At 37.2% G+C, this 18,433-nt stretch overlaps 2 protein-coding genes across 2 annotated transcripts; one reads left to right on the forward strand and one right to left on the reverse strand.

The window, feature by feature from the left end:
* Positions 1-9,246: 9,246 nt before the first annotated feature.
* Positions 9,247-12,488, forward strand: LOC121053805 (serrate RNA effector molecule homolog). The gene is made up of 4 exons (XM_040521637.1): positions 9,247-9,856; positions 10,516-10,611; positions 11,422-11,697; positions 11,964-12,488. Exons 1-4 carry the CDS (start codon positions 9,359-9,361, stop codon positions 12,162-12,164), a joined length of 1,071 nt encoding a protein of 356 aa, XP_040377571.1. The 5' UTR covers positions 9,247-9,358; the 3' UTR covers positions 12,165-12,488.
* A 647-nt stretch (positions 12,489-13,135) lies between these two features.
* LOC102703671 lies at positions 13,136-16,020 on the reverse strand. Its single transcript, XM_006651653.3, has 3 exons — positions 15,474-16,020; positions 13,956-14,021; positions 13,136-13,371 (listed from the first exon to the last, which is right to left on the reverse strand). The coding sequence occupies exons 1-2, from the start codon at positions 15,987-15,989 to the stop codon at positions 14,001-14,003; spliced, it is 537 nt and encodes a 178-aa protein (XP_006651716.2). The 5' UTR covers positions 15,990-16,020; the 3' UTR covers positions 13,136-13,371; positions 13,956-14,000.
* Positions 16,021-18,433: the final 2,413 nt, after the last annotated feature.

The following is an 18,433-nucleotide window of genomic DNA, read 5'->3' on the forward strand; positions in this document are numbered from 1 at the left end:
AATAACCCCGTACTTTTCCTAGTCACAAATCATATCCTTTGCCTATGAAAAGTCTTGGCACCGACAAAACTTGCCTATGACTTTGGTGCAACTGAACAGTACCAGCAATAATGTAAACCAGCTCCTATCAGCTACCACAGTGATGTATTGACCGTTGACCAATCCCGCATCGCTAGGCATAGGTGATGCAGTGGAAAGTTCCATCCTACTTCAAGCTATACGAGGCGTGCTACGTGGCCGGCTAGGATGCGCACGTGCGCCGTGGGGGCGGCCGGTACGTGGTCCTGTCGTGGTATAGAGGTGGGGTTTATAGTGAGAAAATTTTTAGGACAAATGTCATGTTAAATGTTTGACTGGATGTTAGAAGTGGTTTTCGGACACGAATGAAAAAACGAATTTCACGGCTAGCCCAGAAACTGTGAGACAAATCTTTTGAGTCTAATTAATCCGTCATTAGTATATGTTGGTTACTATAGCATTTATGCCTAATCATGGGCTAATTAGGCTCAAAAGATTCGTCTCAAGATTTCTTTCATAACTGTGCAATTAGTTTTTTGGTTCATCTATATTTAATGCTTTATTAGGTGTCCAAAAATCGATGTGATGTTTTTAGAAAAAAATTTTAGGACTAAACAAGGCCATAGTTATCGTGTAGCGCAGTTGGTGCGTGCACGGATGTTGCGTCACGTCCATCGGTCCATGCACGACGGGGGGTCTCATGGACGCATAATGCGCCTCTCGTCCATATCGATCATTGTATACATTGCCGGCCGGGCCCCTCCTCATCTTGTGCGACCACAAGGTCCGGACAGAAGAAAATGATACGGATGTACACGTGGATTTTGGAGGAGGGCAAATCTATGCTAGCAGTATCTGTATCTTCATATGGTCTTAATTTTTAGATATACATCTAATTATTTATTTTATTTAAAATATTTTCGTGTAAATATGAAAAATTGTTTATCATGATTTTAGTGTTTTTAATGGTAAAATAAATCACGGCAAAATAATTAATGATTATATAATTTTTTAATAAGATCGATGGTAAAAACATAAACGTAGATAAGGGGTTGTACTAATTTCTTCATCCTAAAAATGATGTTTTTTTAATATAAACCTAGACAAGAGAATGTCAGTTTTATAACCAAAAATAAACAATTTTATAAGAGTAAGATTTATTTTGCATTATATATCTAGATCTCTTTGGAGCTCAAGAATTAATCCAATATGATTTTTTTGTGGGGAAGTTTGTACTGTATGAATCAATTTGTTTCTCTCGAGAATTAAAAACAATGCGTTTGAAACAATTAACGGGGAAAAAAACGCCCTAGAAATATTCTGAAAAAAGATCTCCTTATTGGAACAAAAAGGACACGATGTCAAAACTCTTTGGAATGTGTAAGTGTAATTCTCTGGTGAGAAATGAACCGATTCACATTTCGAATCCATTGCTAAAATTGTGCTACAAAATTAACCGTTCAGTATAATACAACTCCTGCTAAACATTAAATCCGAAATAAGTTGGCAACAGTTTCACGTACATGCCACAAAAGTGATTAGAGAGAGATTCATGCATCAGACTGATTAATGCCCCCCTCAGATTTGAATGCGGCTCCCCCATCCGATTCCTTCCCCAATCTCTTTTGGGCGTACGTGGACGCGGTCCAGGGAGGCCCGTCACCTGACGTCACCCGCGCGGCCGGAAAAGGGCAGCGGCACTCACGACGACGTCACCATTTTCTTTATGGGGAATACCAAAAATAACATTTCTTTTGCTTACACCTCAATTTCTTCTCTCTTTTTTTGTTTTTCTCTGCATGATTGGTGGCTGATGCGTGTTTCTCTTTTCTTTTCGTTTCGTTTGGTTGTTATTCTGTTCCATTTTTCTTGCTGGTGCGTGTGCGTTTTTCGGGCAGACTAATTTGAATAGTTCGGTTCTTGTTGTCAACATGGTCGCCGTGCAGACCAGCACGTTTTTTTTTGAGAGCAAAAATACTAAGGCTGATTTGTTTCGCGAAAGGACGAAAGAAAAAGATTATTTAATTTTAATGATAACTATTTAATAATATAAACGATAAAATTAACCATTACCGAGTTTAAAATCGGCTCCTTCAAGGAGATGGGTATAAACTTAAAAAAGTATGCCATAAAAACTGAATTAAAAAACGTAAAAGCTATAAAAAAAATACACCATAAATCATATATAGATGTAACCACGGGGGGCTTTTGACATAGTTTCGTCACCTCATGTGGCCATATGCATGGCCACGACAAGTCGACGACCAAATCTCGTTGGAGTCATTCTCTTTTAGTTAACGATTATTCTTAGATAAAGTTATGATGCTACTCGTATAGTAGCTAAACATGGTTGTCACAAATTTGATCGAAACTAATCGGCATTATCCTGCTCTTAAAGGGCTAGATAAACGATGGATTATCTTATTAAACATGGTGCACGTAGATGAATTATAGCTGTAATAAAGTATTGAAGTTAAAATCCATTTTAGAAAATTATTATAACCAATTTATCTACAAAAAGTTTCCAAAGAAAATCTTTCCGACCAAGTTGGCACATCTGAACACAATTATCTCTCCATATCGATCCCTTCTCCTACCCTAACACGCAACAATTAATTCATTTACCTTGGCCGCGTTCGGTTGAGGATAAATATCCGGCGCGTGAAAAAGGTAATCATCACTCACTTCTTGTGACTTATTTTATCATTAATTTTTACATATTTTCCAAAATAATAATTAGAGTAAGATAAACGGTTAAATGTATATTTAAAAAATAATGATATTATCAAACATTAAAATTAATGATATCATTAAACATTAAAAACCTAATCAATGTATATCTATATATATAATCTAAGTAACATAAAAAATCTTATATCATGCGGGTCAGTAATAATTATTTCCTCCGTTTCATAATATAAGATGTTTGACTTTTTGCTTGCAATGTTTGACCTTTTATCTTATTCAAAAAATTTAGAAATATCATTTATTTTGCTTGTGACTTATTTTATTATCAAAAGAACTTTAAACACAGACTTGTCATTTTCTATATTTGTACAATTTTTTTAAATAAGACGAATGGTCAAACGTTGTAACCCAAAAAGTCAAACATGTTGTATTATGAAACGAAGGTAGCACTAAGCAGAAGAGAATAAACGGTAAAAAAAAACAAACATCGCAGTCAAAAAGAAGCTGGCCTTTCTCGCTCTGTTATGGAGAGCGATCGGCGTAAACTCCAATATGCATGCATTTTCTTTTTTTACCATGATATTCAGCGAACCAAAACTCGACCGCAGAAATGAAGGATGACTAGTATTGTGCAGTGCCGTTTCTGGAATTTGATGATGCGAGCCAAGTGCGTACGTGTTGCACTTACATGCCATGCCGGCCGCCCAGCAAGACCGTGGATTTTTCTATCTTTCCCTTGTTACTCCTAGCCACTAGATATAAAGGAAGGTGGCTGCGCTGACGCGTGCGTGCTCCCTCTGTCCGTATCTGAATATATCGTTAGATATAAATTTAACTAATTACTTTGTTAAGTTTAATTTTAAAAATAAGTTTTAAATTATTTAGTGGGTATTGACGTTGAGGGGAAAAAGAGCACGATGTTTCGATGCGGATGATATGTGAGGATAAAATGAGAATAATTTTAAATGAGAAGTTATAGATTTTATAAGCAGTGCTATTAATAGCTGTAGAAATATTTATATTATAAGTAAATATTCAAATTTTAAACATGTTTATATTTTGAAACGGCGTGAGTAGAATATAGTTTATTACTTATAATTGATGTTTTTAGATTAGTAGTGGAAAATACGTTATTATTATTGTTGTTGTCGTACTTTTGTCGCTTAGTGATATATTGATAGATCAATAATCTTTAGTTAAAGTCTTATCGTAACAAAATAAAATATAACTTATATTTTGAAATAGGGAGGACTAGCTAGCACATGTCAACGTCCAGCTGGGCGTATATGATTGGTTCAGAAGCTCATGGTTCCTGGTGGTTCTTCTAGAAGAGAGAGTACTGGATTGATCAAGTCATCGCCCTATTTCACCATTCATCTGTCCTTTGTAGTATATTCATTCATACTTGTACTAATAAATTCTGCATACTCCTAACGATACTGAGTTACGTACTAACTAAAAGAGATGCAACTAGTACATCCTTTAACCGCACGTTACACATATACAAAAGTATGGTTGTGAAGCAGTAGAATGGGTACATGAGCAGCAAATATTTTGTATATGTTTGTTGATTTGGGGCTGTCATTGTTAGTGAAAATGGATTGCCTCATTTTTTGGCCTTAGTTATGTTTCTATGGGTGTCCATGCTACTGTTATATTTAGGATTAATTAAATTCGTAACATTACAAATTTGATATATTGAAAAAAACCACCATTATTATTCATCTTTTTAGAGCCATGTATTATAATTTTACAGTTATTCGATATATGCCACTGCTTACGTATTCAATTTAAATTATTATATCAAATTACCCCATGGCTCCTTTCTTCGTCGCATCATTTATCTCCTGTTCAATGGTAGGTGGTATGACCGTGGATCCAGTGAAGTGACCATACCAGTTTGCCCACTATCAACGTGGAACGGAGCTAGTAGGTCATAAACAAGCAATAAGTAGTTACCATTTCTAACAAAGCATCTATGCTCCAATGTATGGCTATCTTTCTCTTGTTTCTCTTTTCTCCCTACACCTCTTTAGCAAATACACTGGAGCTTAAGATAGTCTCAATGCATAGTTTCATGGCATAGTTACCCTTTATTATAAACTAGGTAACCAAGTCAGATGAGTTTCATGGGGATGAAACTCTCCTCTTATCTCATGAAACTCCCTTATTTAATGATTCTGTCAAGTCAGCAATTTTATTGATATGACATCTTATTTAATGTACATGATATCCTCATAAAACATGTATTGAAATTGGCCTTATAGTCATCTCCATCTAACCTGAGATGACCACCCTCTCTTTCTTCTTCAACGTTGTATTGTAGCTTCGTGAAGCTTTCTGCCACACACGTTCTATTTTCTCAACCTTATCTTTTCCCGGTTCCAACACACATGTATTTTCTATCAACAAATAAAAATATAGATGTTGTTGTTTGTCAAAGTTTAATCAGAAGAGTTAAGGTATTTAGTTACTCCATTTAATTTGATAGTTCATATCGTTTTGTATAAGGGTGTAGTTAAACTTTTCAAAGTTTGAACTATTAATAACTTTAAAAAATATCTACTTCGAAGATACTAACATCTCATCTTTTCACTTCTGCTTATCCTTATAAGCCAAAATTTGAATTTTTATCCTTAAATTTGGAGTTAATTTTGAGGTTTTTTCATTGCATTTTATTTTGCAGCCTTGACAAGGCTTTTATATTGCTAAAAATATGTATATAAATGTCTATTTATAAATTATGTATCGTTAGAAAATACATAGTTTTGCCTTTTTCATAAAAAACCAAAAGATGACATCCTAGAATAACATGTATAGATAAGTTTTAAAAATTCTTTAATAAATAAACATTCATTTATTTTTATATTTATTTTGATATAAGATTATATTCGAAGATAGGTTTTAAATACCATGTCACTCTTCCAAATATAAATTATTTAACTGGAGGGAGTAGTTAGTATTAAAAAGGGAAGACAGCATATTCACATCCTCTGCTATAATATTAGTGCCATTGTTAATAACGACATATGGATAAATACGACTCAAACACTGAAAACTGGTAACTATAATGATATTAATATAATGGTAGACTGGTCGAGGATCAAAGTCCAGAGCTTTATGAATTTGAAGCTTTATATTTGTCTGGAGCACGAAAGGATGCAGGTACCTCGCACGGTAATTTCATTAACACAGGTATAAATCGACGGAAACTAAACAATTCATACTACTTTATTCAAAAGCAAACCTCAAGGATCATGCTTCATCCATGCCTAATCATGTGAGGATGTGACGCCTGCCAAAAAAAAAAAAAAACTTGTCAGACAGCAGTTTCCTAGAGAGATCGAGATGGATGCAATTCAACGCAAACGCCGGCGACAAAACGCGAACAAACGCCAGAAAAATACACGCAGTCGCTGAACCACCAATTTTGTTTTGACTTGTAAAGCATCAGGTTCGTTGTGATCGATGTGATGTCCATGTCGACTTGAAGCTAGCTCCATACGCAATGAATAGAAAGAAATTATAGTTATACTTCACCCTATGGTTTTTCTCTCTGTGTGTTTTTCCTCAAATTTCTCTTTCAGAACTACTCCCACCGGTTTTTTTAATGAATGCTGCTAACCTCTGGATCTTTATTTGACCTTTTATCTTATTGAACAAATTATATAATTATTAACTATTTTATTATGATTTTATTTATCAGTAAAGTAACTTTAAATATGATTTGTTTGTAAATGGTCAAACATAGATTTAAAAATCAATGACCATCGACGTTGTATTATGATATTAAATCAGTAGTCACTAATTTGATGAATCTCTAAATTTAAACCACAACGAAATTCTAAATTTAACCCAATAATATGGTGGCCGAAAGAAATAAACAATAAATAAACGTGCATATACGGGTTTACTGGCTATAGCTTTGTTCTTTCGTGCTAGGAGATGAAAGATTTTTCTTTAAAAAAAATTGGTATTTATGTAAGGATATAAACAATGAAATTACTACTTCAAAATTTTAAAATGATCATAGGAGGCGAAACGTTGAACTACTACATTATTGTTTTTTCTTTTAAAAGACACCCAGTTTATTAGCTTGGAAGCATACACGCAAAAATTAAGAAAAAAATATGTAGACTATGACCGGCCATCTGTTGAAATTTGAGGCTTAATCAGAGACCAAACGATCTCTCTAAATTCTATTTAGATACATTTCGTCAAAAAAAAGAATATTATTTAGATATTGTTGGCATGTCGTTGTCGTAAGAAATTAAGCCAAACGCCTCTCCAGTCCATCCCAAAACAAGAAATTGTTATCGACCAATTTTGTTTTGGCGTACTAACTAGCTTGAATCCTCGGGAGAAGTTGATGATCATCGCTGTTCATTGATCCCAAACATGAATGTTTTTTTTCAAAAATATTTTTGGAACGAGGGGTGCAGTCGGCAAATTGCATCCGTCCATTCAAATTCATCGCGCGCAGACGTGGGGCAGTGTACTTACGTGTGGCTGTAATGATTTGGTCGGTCGGCAAGCTACCGCGCGGGCCGGGCCGGGCGGCACCGGCTTCGTCTGATTTTTGGCCCGGCGCGGTCGGGTTGGAGCCACGTCGCCTGTCGTCTGATCGACCGAATGTTTATGTAGCGAATAAGAGCAACCTAGGCCGAGTTCGGTAAGGGAGATGGTAAAAGTTAACTTAACCAACACGAAAAAACATGATAATAAATTAGTACATAATTAATTAATTATTAAAAATATAAAATAGATTAACATATTTTTTAAAGCAACTTTATTATGAATTTTTTTTGCAAAAAATATACTGTTTAGCCGTTCGGAAAGCGTATGCGTAGAAAACAAGGGAGTTTAGTTAACTTACCGATGTCGACGAACGCAGCCCTACTAATGTAAGATATTAGTCATGATTTCTCTGCCCTCCATACCCTATTATAAAGAATCTTGTACTAGATATCACTATTACAATACAAATACTATTAATTCACACATGAATTTAATGTTACTCATTTCTCGTCATGTCTCCGATGTTGTGTGAAAATCATGTCTCGTGCAAGATATGATTTCATTCTTTTTCTTTATTTAATTACTCATCACATTATTTTTTATCATATATGACAACTCATTTAATTCTATAGAAACTATCCTAGTCATTATATTGTAAATGCCCTAAGTACATTCTAGATATACAACATTCAACCGTTTTTTATAAAAAAAAACTTTCAAATGTGGTCAAATATGATTACAATGTAACTCTTATTAAGAAAGCAAACGGTATATTTGCAATGCTAAATAAGTTGTAAATAATTTATATATATATGTGTTCTTAGCAATATAAGAGTAAAGACTGAGAAATATGCTACGATAAAAAAACGATAAAACCCACTTCAAATTTAAAGCTGAAAAATTTAAAATTTAACTTAAACATAAACAGAAGTGAAAAGATGAGGTCGAGCTATCTCATGTCCGCTGGTCCCGGTTCCGGTTCGATCCTCCAACCCCACTTGCACGTGAATCTTTTACCTCCTTACAATATGAGGGGCTGAATATATTTTTTTTTAAAAAATCAAACAACCTATTTACAAATGAAAAAAATATTAATAGAACTTTATATATAAGTGTTTTTATCTATCTAACACCAAATGTTGAAAGATAATCTATGATAAAAGAATCCTAAAATCAACTTTAAATTTAAGCTAAAAAAACTCAAATTTTGACTTATAAGCATGAACAAGAGTGAAAAGACCCTAACGTGAATATCAAAATCCATGTAGCGATCAAAAAAATGTAAGTTAATTTGCTTCTCCGATTTTCTGTCTGACGGACGTAGCAAAACAGTTTTAATTTGTTCGTCCACACGATTGTCCCCGGTCGGCTCACAGCTTGAGGTAGATGGATCGTCGACTGCTGATTTACAAGATCAATACGTACGCGACGACATACATTTCGGAGGGAAAACATGAATTATAATATCGACTAGAACTCTTTTCTTTTCCTTTGCTGAATGAAGGAAAATCAATGCTCAAAACTTCAAGTGACTACTATATAGTTTAAGAACAATATAAGCAAGAATGTGATTGCTTAGAAAAATTAATGTGCCTAGCTAATTCCTTTGTTCTAAAAGCCATGTTTCATTTTCCCATATGTTTTCCAATCATCTATTTCACACTACAATGATATCTTAGTCCAATGATTTTTCTATTCATACTTTTTCCTGACATGCATTATAGAGATCGAGCCCTATTTTCTTTTAGAATATTTTTATCTGTGTTTTCATCCATCAAAGGATTACAAATGGTACTAAGTTAGGGACATGCCAGGTTGAAATCGTCATTGTAACAATGTTAATTTTAATAGGTTCAAACAAATATCCAATATTGTTTTTTTAAAAAAAAGTATCCAGTAATAAGCTTCCGGACTTTCCAGAGTCGATGTGGTCGGCCCAACAAATCGACGGCCCATGGTGCTGCTGTTTCGTAGTTGGGCCGTGGGCCCGTCGGGGCCAGCACCAGAACTGCCCCCGTGCTCCGCCGGAGAGGCCGCGTCGCCGCCGCACGGAAACCCTAACCCGTGACCTGACAGCCGCCGCCGCCGCCGCGAGGAAACCCCACCGCTCACGCGACGCCGGCGGGCGGGCGGGATGGTGTCGTCGATCTCGATGTACCGCGGGAACCTCCACCGGGCAGGAGCCGACGCCGACCGGCACTGGCCGGCGCCGCGCCCCACCATCACCGCTTCGCGGTTCCGCCGCCTGGTCCGCAGCCGCTCGCTCTCCGTCGCCCGGGTCGAGGGCCCGACGCGGGCAGCTTCCGCGGCCTCCTCCTCCTCGACCTCCCGCCTCGCGGATGGCGGCGCGGGGGAGGAGGAGGAGGTGGATGACGAGGAGCAGGAGGAGGAGGAGGGGAAGGAGGAAGGGGAGGGGGAGGATGAGGAGGTGGAGCCGCAGGAGGGGGAGGAGGAGGATGGGCAGGGTGAGCAGCAACCGGAAGAGGCGGGGGAGGAGCAGGAGGAGGGTGCAGTGGAGGATGCTGATATGGACGATGCCGGAGAGGTGCTCGTCGGAGGTGACGACGCGGATGGCGATGGTGATCCTCAAGAAGGTCAAGGTGAAAGCGAAGGCTTTGATCCTGATCCCGAGGCGAGCGCTCTTAAAATTCCTTGTTCTTAGTATCTTGTTTATGAATTTGGAATTGCAATTCTGCAGTGTGGTAATAATGGCTATAATTTGGGGGACTTAAAGGTGTGGTTTGAGATTGCAAGCTGCATAAAAAAATTCACCGGGTGTTCTTTTAAATACGTCGGGTAGAGTGATAATCAATGGATGAAAGGTGATAGTTCTGTGGGAGATGTAACCAAGTTACTTAATTTCGCGATAGTACTATGAGTTTGATATCTTCTGATTGCAGTTTCTTGAAATTGTTGCTTTTTCATAATGCTATGGTAATTCTGCTTGCTTAGATGCATAGTGCAGCGTTAGAGCAGGCTGAAATTTCTTTATTTGCAATGAAGAATTTAGCTTCAAGCTGAATTAAACAAAGTTGTTGTTGTGTTTGAATACTAGATACCTCTTGTTTGCTTCTGAATATTGATTTGGTTGAATACATTTGCACTGTTTTTGTTGAGATTTTCTGTTGGTGTCAAGTGTTTTATGAAAGCATAAGTGCACTCAATGAGCAAACGATTCCGTGGCTAAGCTTGTGAGTTCTGCGCTTTGTGTTTTCTACTGAGCACGGGTTATTTAATGCTTACCATAATTTCCATTATGACCCTTTTTTTTTTGTTTTACACCTGTTTTAGGAAGGTTGTCTTGATGAAGAAAGGAAGAGAGAGTTGAACGACAAGCTGGATACTCTAAACAAGAAAAAACATGATCTTGTGCAGATGCTGAAGCAGGTATGTGTGTGCTAACTTTTATTCTGGCTATCTTTAATGCCACTATTGTTCAAGACAGTGGGTATGAATACTGAGTATAATCAGTACAGAACTTCATTTTAAGGGTGAAAATATGTCTGGATTTGTCTGGTGTAATCCTTTTCCCAATGCGGCAATGCCTATTTGATGAAACCTCGATTGGATAGGCGGAATCAAAGATTACAGTAGACTTGATATCCTTATCTAGTCATCTTAATCTGAGTTAATAAAATTGATTAAGGAAGAATTCTGCAGAGTAAGTGTAGCTGTGTTATGTGTGTAAGCTAATTATGGAATTTGAAACTTTTATTGGATGCTGAAAATTATACTGATAGCCTGATAGGGTCAGCTTAGAATATCCTTGTTATTCATTTTTCACCAAACATGTTTGACAAACTAGTCTATTGCAGATCATCTGTGACCCAATGCTGTACAGAATATTTAGACACAGACAATTCCTTAGTTATATTTATAGTGCGGAAAGTATAAAATCATTATGGCTAGAGAATGAGGCCACTTAACTAATTTATCTGTGGACATGATATTCTTGTTCACATTTTAATGTACTAATACGATTAAACATAGATTATGTGAAAGCAATCTGTCCACTTGAAATATAAATAGCAAACCTTTTGATTTATTCCATATTTATGAATCATAACTGGAGTATTGTTACCAGAAAAGGAAACCATATGTATGCACGAATATATTGGTGTGAACTGCCCTTCTTTTCCTTGATATCTTATTATTAGTTAGTTAGTAGTACTAAGATTGTTTTGGCTGTTTGAACAGATTTTAAATGCTGAAGAAGAAATCAGGATGCGAGCCATGCAGGCCTCATTGCGCGCTACTGTGCCTCAGCCATCAGAAAATGTAGCTGATGGAAGTTCTGTTTCTAGGCTGATGCCTCGAATGACTGTTGATGTCAATTTTAGTGATGTTGCTGGCGAGTCTGAAGCTGGTTCCAACCAGGGCACTCCTGGACTGCCTTTGCATCATGTTCACAGTATTTCTCCTTCAACAGCCTCTTTTGCTAGGTCTCCATTTGGTTCTCTCCAACACAATTCTGTAAGTTATTGCAGCTTCTTTTCAAAACATTGTTTTAGTATCGTTTGGAGTCCATATCCATGTTTGTTTGTTGGACATTGGTGGCGCAAAAGTGAGACTATATAACATGTTAAATTCTCCAGGATATTTTGGGCATACACTATCAAATTTTGTTTATTATTTTGGTCTATGGTGTTGCAAGTCTTTAGATAGAGCTGTTTATGTCCAGTGAAAAAAAATAGCTACAATTCTGCTGTCATTGAACTGAATGCCATCTGGTCTTACAGGGTCACACTCCAAGAAGTCCAGCGACATTCTCTACAGCAAGTCCATCCCGCTTTGCAGCTACTGGACATCAAGGACATGCTACTGGCCATCCCTCAATATCATTGCCAGGAATTAACTTTGTAGCCTCATCGCCTTCCCCTGCTGCCTCCGGTGGTTCTTCCTCCGTGTTCAGGGATTACCGCCCACCCAATTCAACTTAACCCGGTTATGTTAGCATCAAGTTCAGCAGGAGATTATGTACATAATCTGGAGGACAACTCAGGTATTAATTTTTCTTTTCCTTTTCTGAGAGGGGGGATTATGTATGTTGTTGTGTTATAATGTTGCAATGTTGTATCAAGGGAAACGCTAGCGAAACTTGTGTTTTTGCACAACTCTGGTCCGAACGACCCAAGATGTGTAAAACTGGGTAATTATTGTATAACGAGTTCAGCCGCTCGTGCCATATGTTTCAGGGTGTCATTGTTAAAGGGCATATTTGCAAACAAAAAATAATGTGTTAATACAACTTTTATACACGTCCTTAGCGATCTGAAAGCAAATGTTAAAAATAAACTATAATAGAAAAACCCTAAAATTAGCTCTAGTTTTAAAATTAAAAATTCAAATTTTAGCTTAGTTGTTCGACAGCTAAAAGAATCAGCATATTTGGAACTTGGTAGTGTCATGTCTTATCTGCCCTTGGTTGCATATTATAAGTTGTTTTACATATTGTTATTTATTCATAGATCAACAAATATGTTTTTTTATGTGTCCAGATTGATAGGCATCCATATTAATCAAATGAGAGCAAGAATATCTTATAATGTGAAAAGAAAAACAAGGTAATACGTTATATCTGAGAATAGGAATCAGGAAAACAAAAATAGAGTTTATGAGCAGTTTCCTTGTTATTAGTATAAAATGATCACCCTACCTAACAGAACTAATTGCATTGAAGTTACCGGTTGTAATTTCATAATTCTTGTCATTCTGGAGGATAAAGGTGTGGTTAAACTTTTTAAACTTTGCCTATTGATAACTTTAAAAATATTTAGTTTAAAAATACTAAAAACAACAATATAAATGAGTCGTGAAGAATATCACAATAAAAGTAAACATTTATTTTTTAATGGAAAATGACAGTCAAAGATAAATTTTAAAACCATGTCATTGTCCATAACAAGAACAATGATCAAACTGGACGGGGTAAATGAGTAATTGCATTTGAAGCGTGGAGAACGTGGAGAACACTCCAGTATGGTGGATCAAAATGACCAATACATCTCCACAATTTGCAGCTGAGAGTCCTAGCCCGAGACGGCAGCATGGATAAACAATATAGAAGTTGTACATAAATATCTCAACCAATGCTTATTCCCCTATAGTCGGATGCTGGCAATCACTACACTCGTGGAAGGCCCAAAGCTACAGAACGGTGGAAGCGAAACAAATTAGTTCAAGTCACCAAAAATTCATTAACTAAAATATAATCAGAAAATTTTACTGTAGCTTGCATAACAATAGCCAATGGATATAAAAATAACGATAAAATGCTTCAACAAAAATCAAGCATTTATTGATGGAGCGAAACAGACAACCAACTGCGCAGCTGACCACATCGTCTTGGAGCTTAAGATGATCCAGTCTTGTTAGGAAACCCTCATGTCATCGTCACTACTGTGATTTGATTCGATCAACACAAGTGATGCACACAAACCATCGCCAGCCATAAGCTATGCTTTTGAATAAAACATGAAGCTAACTGGACAAAATATCATTTTCACTCTTATTTAGGCAGGGGCAGAGGAGGCTGGCAGACCATATGCTGGTATCTGACAAATATGATTTCCAATTATATTGAACATGTCCCCTCATAGGAATCGATTCATTGTCAGGTTGATTCCCACAAACTATATGCGCTTGGGAGATTATTCAGAGACTATAGTGTAAGAACAAGAATAGTTCAAGTGTCTGTGAATGCAACTAAAAATACAGGTGTAATATGTTACCTGATCATGTACTGCTGTCATAAGATCATATCCCTTCTCCATCCCCTAAAACTGGGCAAAGAAGTTCTGCAAGATGAATCATATAGTAATACTTAGAAACAATAAAAACATTTGAATAAGTAAGTGAAACATAGGAACTGCGCCTACCCTGACAGTCCACATTCCCCCAATTGCAACGATGGCACACAGCAAATAACATTGACAGATGAAACAGTCATAGCATAACATTCATTCTGAAAATCATGTGCAATGTCTTTGAACTCACGAGTTAATTTGTCAAAGGTGTTGGTGTTTATGCATGAGTTGGACAATTCTTCTAAACAATAAAATGGTCTAGTGGTCAAAGAAATTAACTAATTATAATTCACTTATGGTCAAACAGAAAAAATGAAGCGATATTCCTTTTAGAATACTAGACAGCACACCATTGGGAATGCATTGTTGAAGAATGAAACAAACAAACAGATATCACCTAGAGACATCTTACGAGCATTCATAACTCATAAGAAAACTAACCTGAATGTTGGTACGCATATTCATAATTCAGTAACATAAACATACCCACATAAACTTCAGTAGGGTACACGATCAATCAATAAATTAAACTGAAGAGTCAAACATGCCAGAACAAAAATTAGGACTAGTAGTAAATGCAAACATAAGCATTTCTTACGACACCAATAATAAGGTTAATGAGCAATTGAGCACACATGTCCCATTCACACTACAAAAGTTTCACTAAAAATGTTTCTGAAATACAATTGTTCGTGGTAGCAATCCAGAATCTTGAAATCAGTTCTGCATTGTTCCTGTCAGGCCCACATTTTTTTTTTCTATCCAAGTATACACATGTCAGGCTTAAATTTCATCTCCCCATTACCAATCCTTCATTATTTTCACCTATACAACTCATAAAACCAACTGACATAAAATACGTACTGCAAAGATTAACATATGAAAGGTTATGATCTCCTCGGATCTCATTGACTTTTATATGCGACCTTGCTTCTACCTTTCTGGTTCTGTACTACACGTCTCATGTCTGTTTAGACTACTTACTACTACAACTGCATGATGCAATAATACACACAAGTCCTATTTTAAACCAAAATACGCCAAATCTTTCATTTTCCATGTCAAATGTTATACCACACGAAGCAACTCTCAGCATGTTTTTTTTTTTCCTTTAGCACTACGCAACCTCTGTCTAGAAAGACAATTAACCACCGCGAGAGTCCAGACTGAGCAGCTAGGAAGAGCATTAGTCAAACACGAAACAATCACCATGGAGCATCGTAGATTCTTGGCATAATTCCGCTATTAACTTCGAAATTGACGGCACATGAACACAGCACAAGAAATTAAACTCGCTTTTTACTAGTAATACTTACCAGGCAGCAGATTAATTTCTAGCGAGAGACCAAATTCGCAAGCAGAGCTAACACCCAGAAACCCAGATCAAGAACATATGGAGCGCAAAATAGCACGAAATCACAGACGAGGAGGAAGCCATCAGACCTGGAACCACGCCGCGGCCGTGGCGAGCGCGGAGGAGAGGCGGCATTTCTGGGAGGGCTCGCACTCGTGGGGGGACTCGAACTCGTCGGCGGGGAGCTTGCGCGTGATCCAGCCGATGTCGAGGTAGACGAAGCGCGGGGGCGGGGGGAGGTCGACCTTGACGCGGACGACGTCGAACCAGACGAGGAAGCGGCGGACCTTGACCCCGGAGAGGTCGGAGAGGGAGCCGTAGCGGAGCACCCCGGTGACGCGGGGGTCGAAGTAGGTGAGGTACTCGTAGTGGACGTAGCAGGGGCCCGGGAGGTCGACGGCGAGGCTGCCGTTGGCGGCGAGGGAGAAGGCCGTGACGCTGGAGGGGAACACCCCCGGGGGCAGCCCGTAGCGCGGGAGGATCTCGGAGAGCGTCGCGTTCCCGCGAGGGGGAGGAGGCGACTCCGGCGCCGGCGCCGCCGCCGCCGCGGCGCCGGCGAGGAGGAGGAGGAGGAGGAGGGGGAGGGGGAGAGGGGGAGGCGGCATTGGTGAGGAGAGGAAGGAGGGAGGGAAACAACGAAGCGCACGTTTCTCGCGAGTGTTTACTCCGCCACGCCGGGTTAATAGCGACCGACGGCTGATGGTGCCAACTCTCCAGTCTGTTTTTTTTAAATTTCTTTTGTGTTGGTTGGAAATTGGGAATGAATTACTCGCTCTGTTTAATAATGTCAGATGTTTAATTTTTTTCTTATCACGTTTGATCATTTGTCTAATTTAAAAAATTATGAAAATATCATTTATTTTGTTTGTGACTTATTTTATTATCAAAAGAACTTTAAACACGACTTGTCATTTTTTATATTTATACAAAATTTTTAAATAAGACGAATGGTCAAATGTTATAAAAAAATAAACATCTTACATTATGAAACGAAGGCAACAATATTTTTTTCTTAGAGCAAGTTTAATAACTATAGCCAACTGCTGGCTCAAAATCGTTTATAGTCAATTTAATAGCCAATTTATATAATTGTTACCTATAAAACATACACTAAACTATTAATATCTGATCCAACCTATCATACACACGTGACGTCTTGGAGTCTATACTATAACTGATTACAAGTCTATAGCTCGCTGCTATTCTCTCTTATCTCTTTAAAATATGTTTATAGCTAACTTATACTTTCTTTCTTACTAACAAAATCTCCACCATTTAGTTTAAATTGGTAGAAGTCCTAGAAAATCATGATTTAGTTATGACGCGGCGTATGGTTTGCCAACAAGAGAGCCTTATATGGTTTTTAATTGGTTTTTTAAAGAGCTGACACAGCGGTCACTCCTGCAAGAGAATCGGAATCCCTTATCTGTTCTTCTCACTTTTCTAGCTATTCCCCAAATATATATATATAGGAACACCTCTCTTAAATTTGGACATGAAGGTGAACATGTATCACCATGGAGCCTAACCCTGCTAAGCTACATCTAGCTGGTTACTTTCGCTGCGATTTATTTTATCTAATATAAGTTTGTAAATTTAATAAACTTATGAGATCGTGAAATTATTTTAAAGACAAATCTTCCCATATTATTTTGTATTCTTAATCTAGAGTATTTTAAAAGTTATTGATAGCTAATGTTGCATTGAATATTGTCCAAAACATCAATTATTTGTGACTAGAGTGAGAAGATTTATTTTCAAAATAATAGTTGCTACAGATCTTTACATATTAAAAACTAAATAAAATATATGCATGTTACCTCGGTTGTTTAAAGAAGTCGAGAGGAAACATTAGACGCAGGAGAAATCAAGAAAAAAAGAACAAGTATCCTATATATATTAATCATAGGTGTAGTACTCTGTTTGCCTGGCATATATTGATCCAAAATCGACGGAATTTCTAATTTTATCCATGTTTTTATATGACATAACTTAATAGTATGTAGTTAATTCAGTATAACTGATCAACTAATTATCCTACTTGTGGTAGAAGCTATTCACCCAAACTTAGGTCCTATATTCCACGCGGTGTTGTATTTGTATCTACGTCCAATTATTTTTCAGTGTTAGGAAAAATATCAGTGGATAGTAAGGCACCTATAGTGACACCTATAATGATTTTATCAATCTTAAGATATGACTATCCAACCGTTTGAAGGTATTGATATAGGTTGAACGTACGTAGTAAGTAACCGTTTGAAGGTATTCGTATAGGTTAACGTACGTACTCCCTTCTTTTTACGATGTAAGACTTTCTAGGTTTGTTTTGATTTATATGCATGTGTTAATGAATCTAGACATATATATAAATTATATACATTCATCAATTGATAAATTTAGGGAAGGCTAAAAATAGAGGTAATAGTAAGTATATGTGTGTATAGACACCTACGTTTGCACCGTGTTTTAAAAACTTGACTTTAGTATGTGGATAATTCACCCCTAGTGGAAAGGCATGCCATCACGTTGCCTGCACAACAGGGTTTGAATTCCCGGCCGGTCGCATCTTCTTTTAAATTGCACAACCAGACTTTTGGGATTATGTTTTGAAGAAGAAACTAATACTTTTGCAATTTCGTATAGATACAAACGGTTTCAGGCAGAATTCATACAAAAACGTTACAAAATTTCCGTGTTCTGATTTCCGAAAGTGTCGTCTTTGGATAGTTGGGGAGCTCAGGTGAGCCAAGCAAACGGCTGCTGATTGGGCCAGGTCCAGTAGTTATGGGCCATTGAAGAAGAGAAAGATGACACTGCCGTGGCTACTGTCCATGATAGGACATATCTATAAATAATACTATCCCGTTTCGTATTGTAAGTTGAAGCTTTGTCTAAATTTATTCATTAATGAATGTATATAGTTTATATATATATATGTCTAGATTCATTAGCATCCATATAAATCTAGGCAATGCTAGAAAGACTTACATTACGAAACGGAGGGAGTATAAATTAATATATATCAAATATAGATATCAAATATATGCTA

Source organism: Oryza brachyantha, chromosome 3 (assembly GCF_000231095.2).
Source record: "Oryza brachyantha chromosome 3, ObraRS2, whole genome shotgun sequence".
NCBI lineage: Eukaryota > Viridiplantae > Streptophyta > Magnoliopsida > Poales > Poaceae > Oryza > Oryza brachyantha.

Bases quoted from the DNA above. Each gene is read 5' to 3' on its own strand.
- LOC102703671 (XM_006651653.3), bottom strand. From the start codon at position 15,989: ATGCCGCCTCCCCCTCTCCCCCTCCCCCTCCTCCTCCTCCTCCTCCTC. The intron at 14,022-15,473 runs GTCTGATGGCTT...TTCATCTTGCAG, and splicing joins CGGCCGCGGCGTGGTTCCAG to AACTTCTTTGCCCAGTTTTA.
- LOC121053805 (XM_040521637.1), top strand. From the start codon at position 9,359: ATGGTGTCGTCGATCTCGATGTACCGCGGGAACCTCCACCGGGCAGGA. The intron at 10,612-11,421 runs GTATGTGTGTGC...CTGTTTGAACAG, and splicing joins TTGTGCAGATGCTGAAGCAG to ATTTTAAATGCTGAAGAAGA. The intron at 11,698-11,963 runs GTAAGTTATTGC...CTGGTCTTACAG, and splicing joins GTTCTCTCCAACACAATTCT to GGTCACACTCCAAGAAGTCC.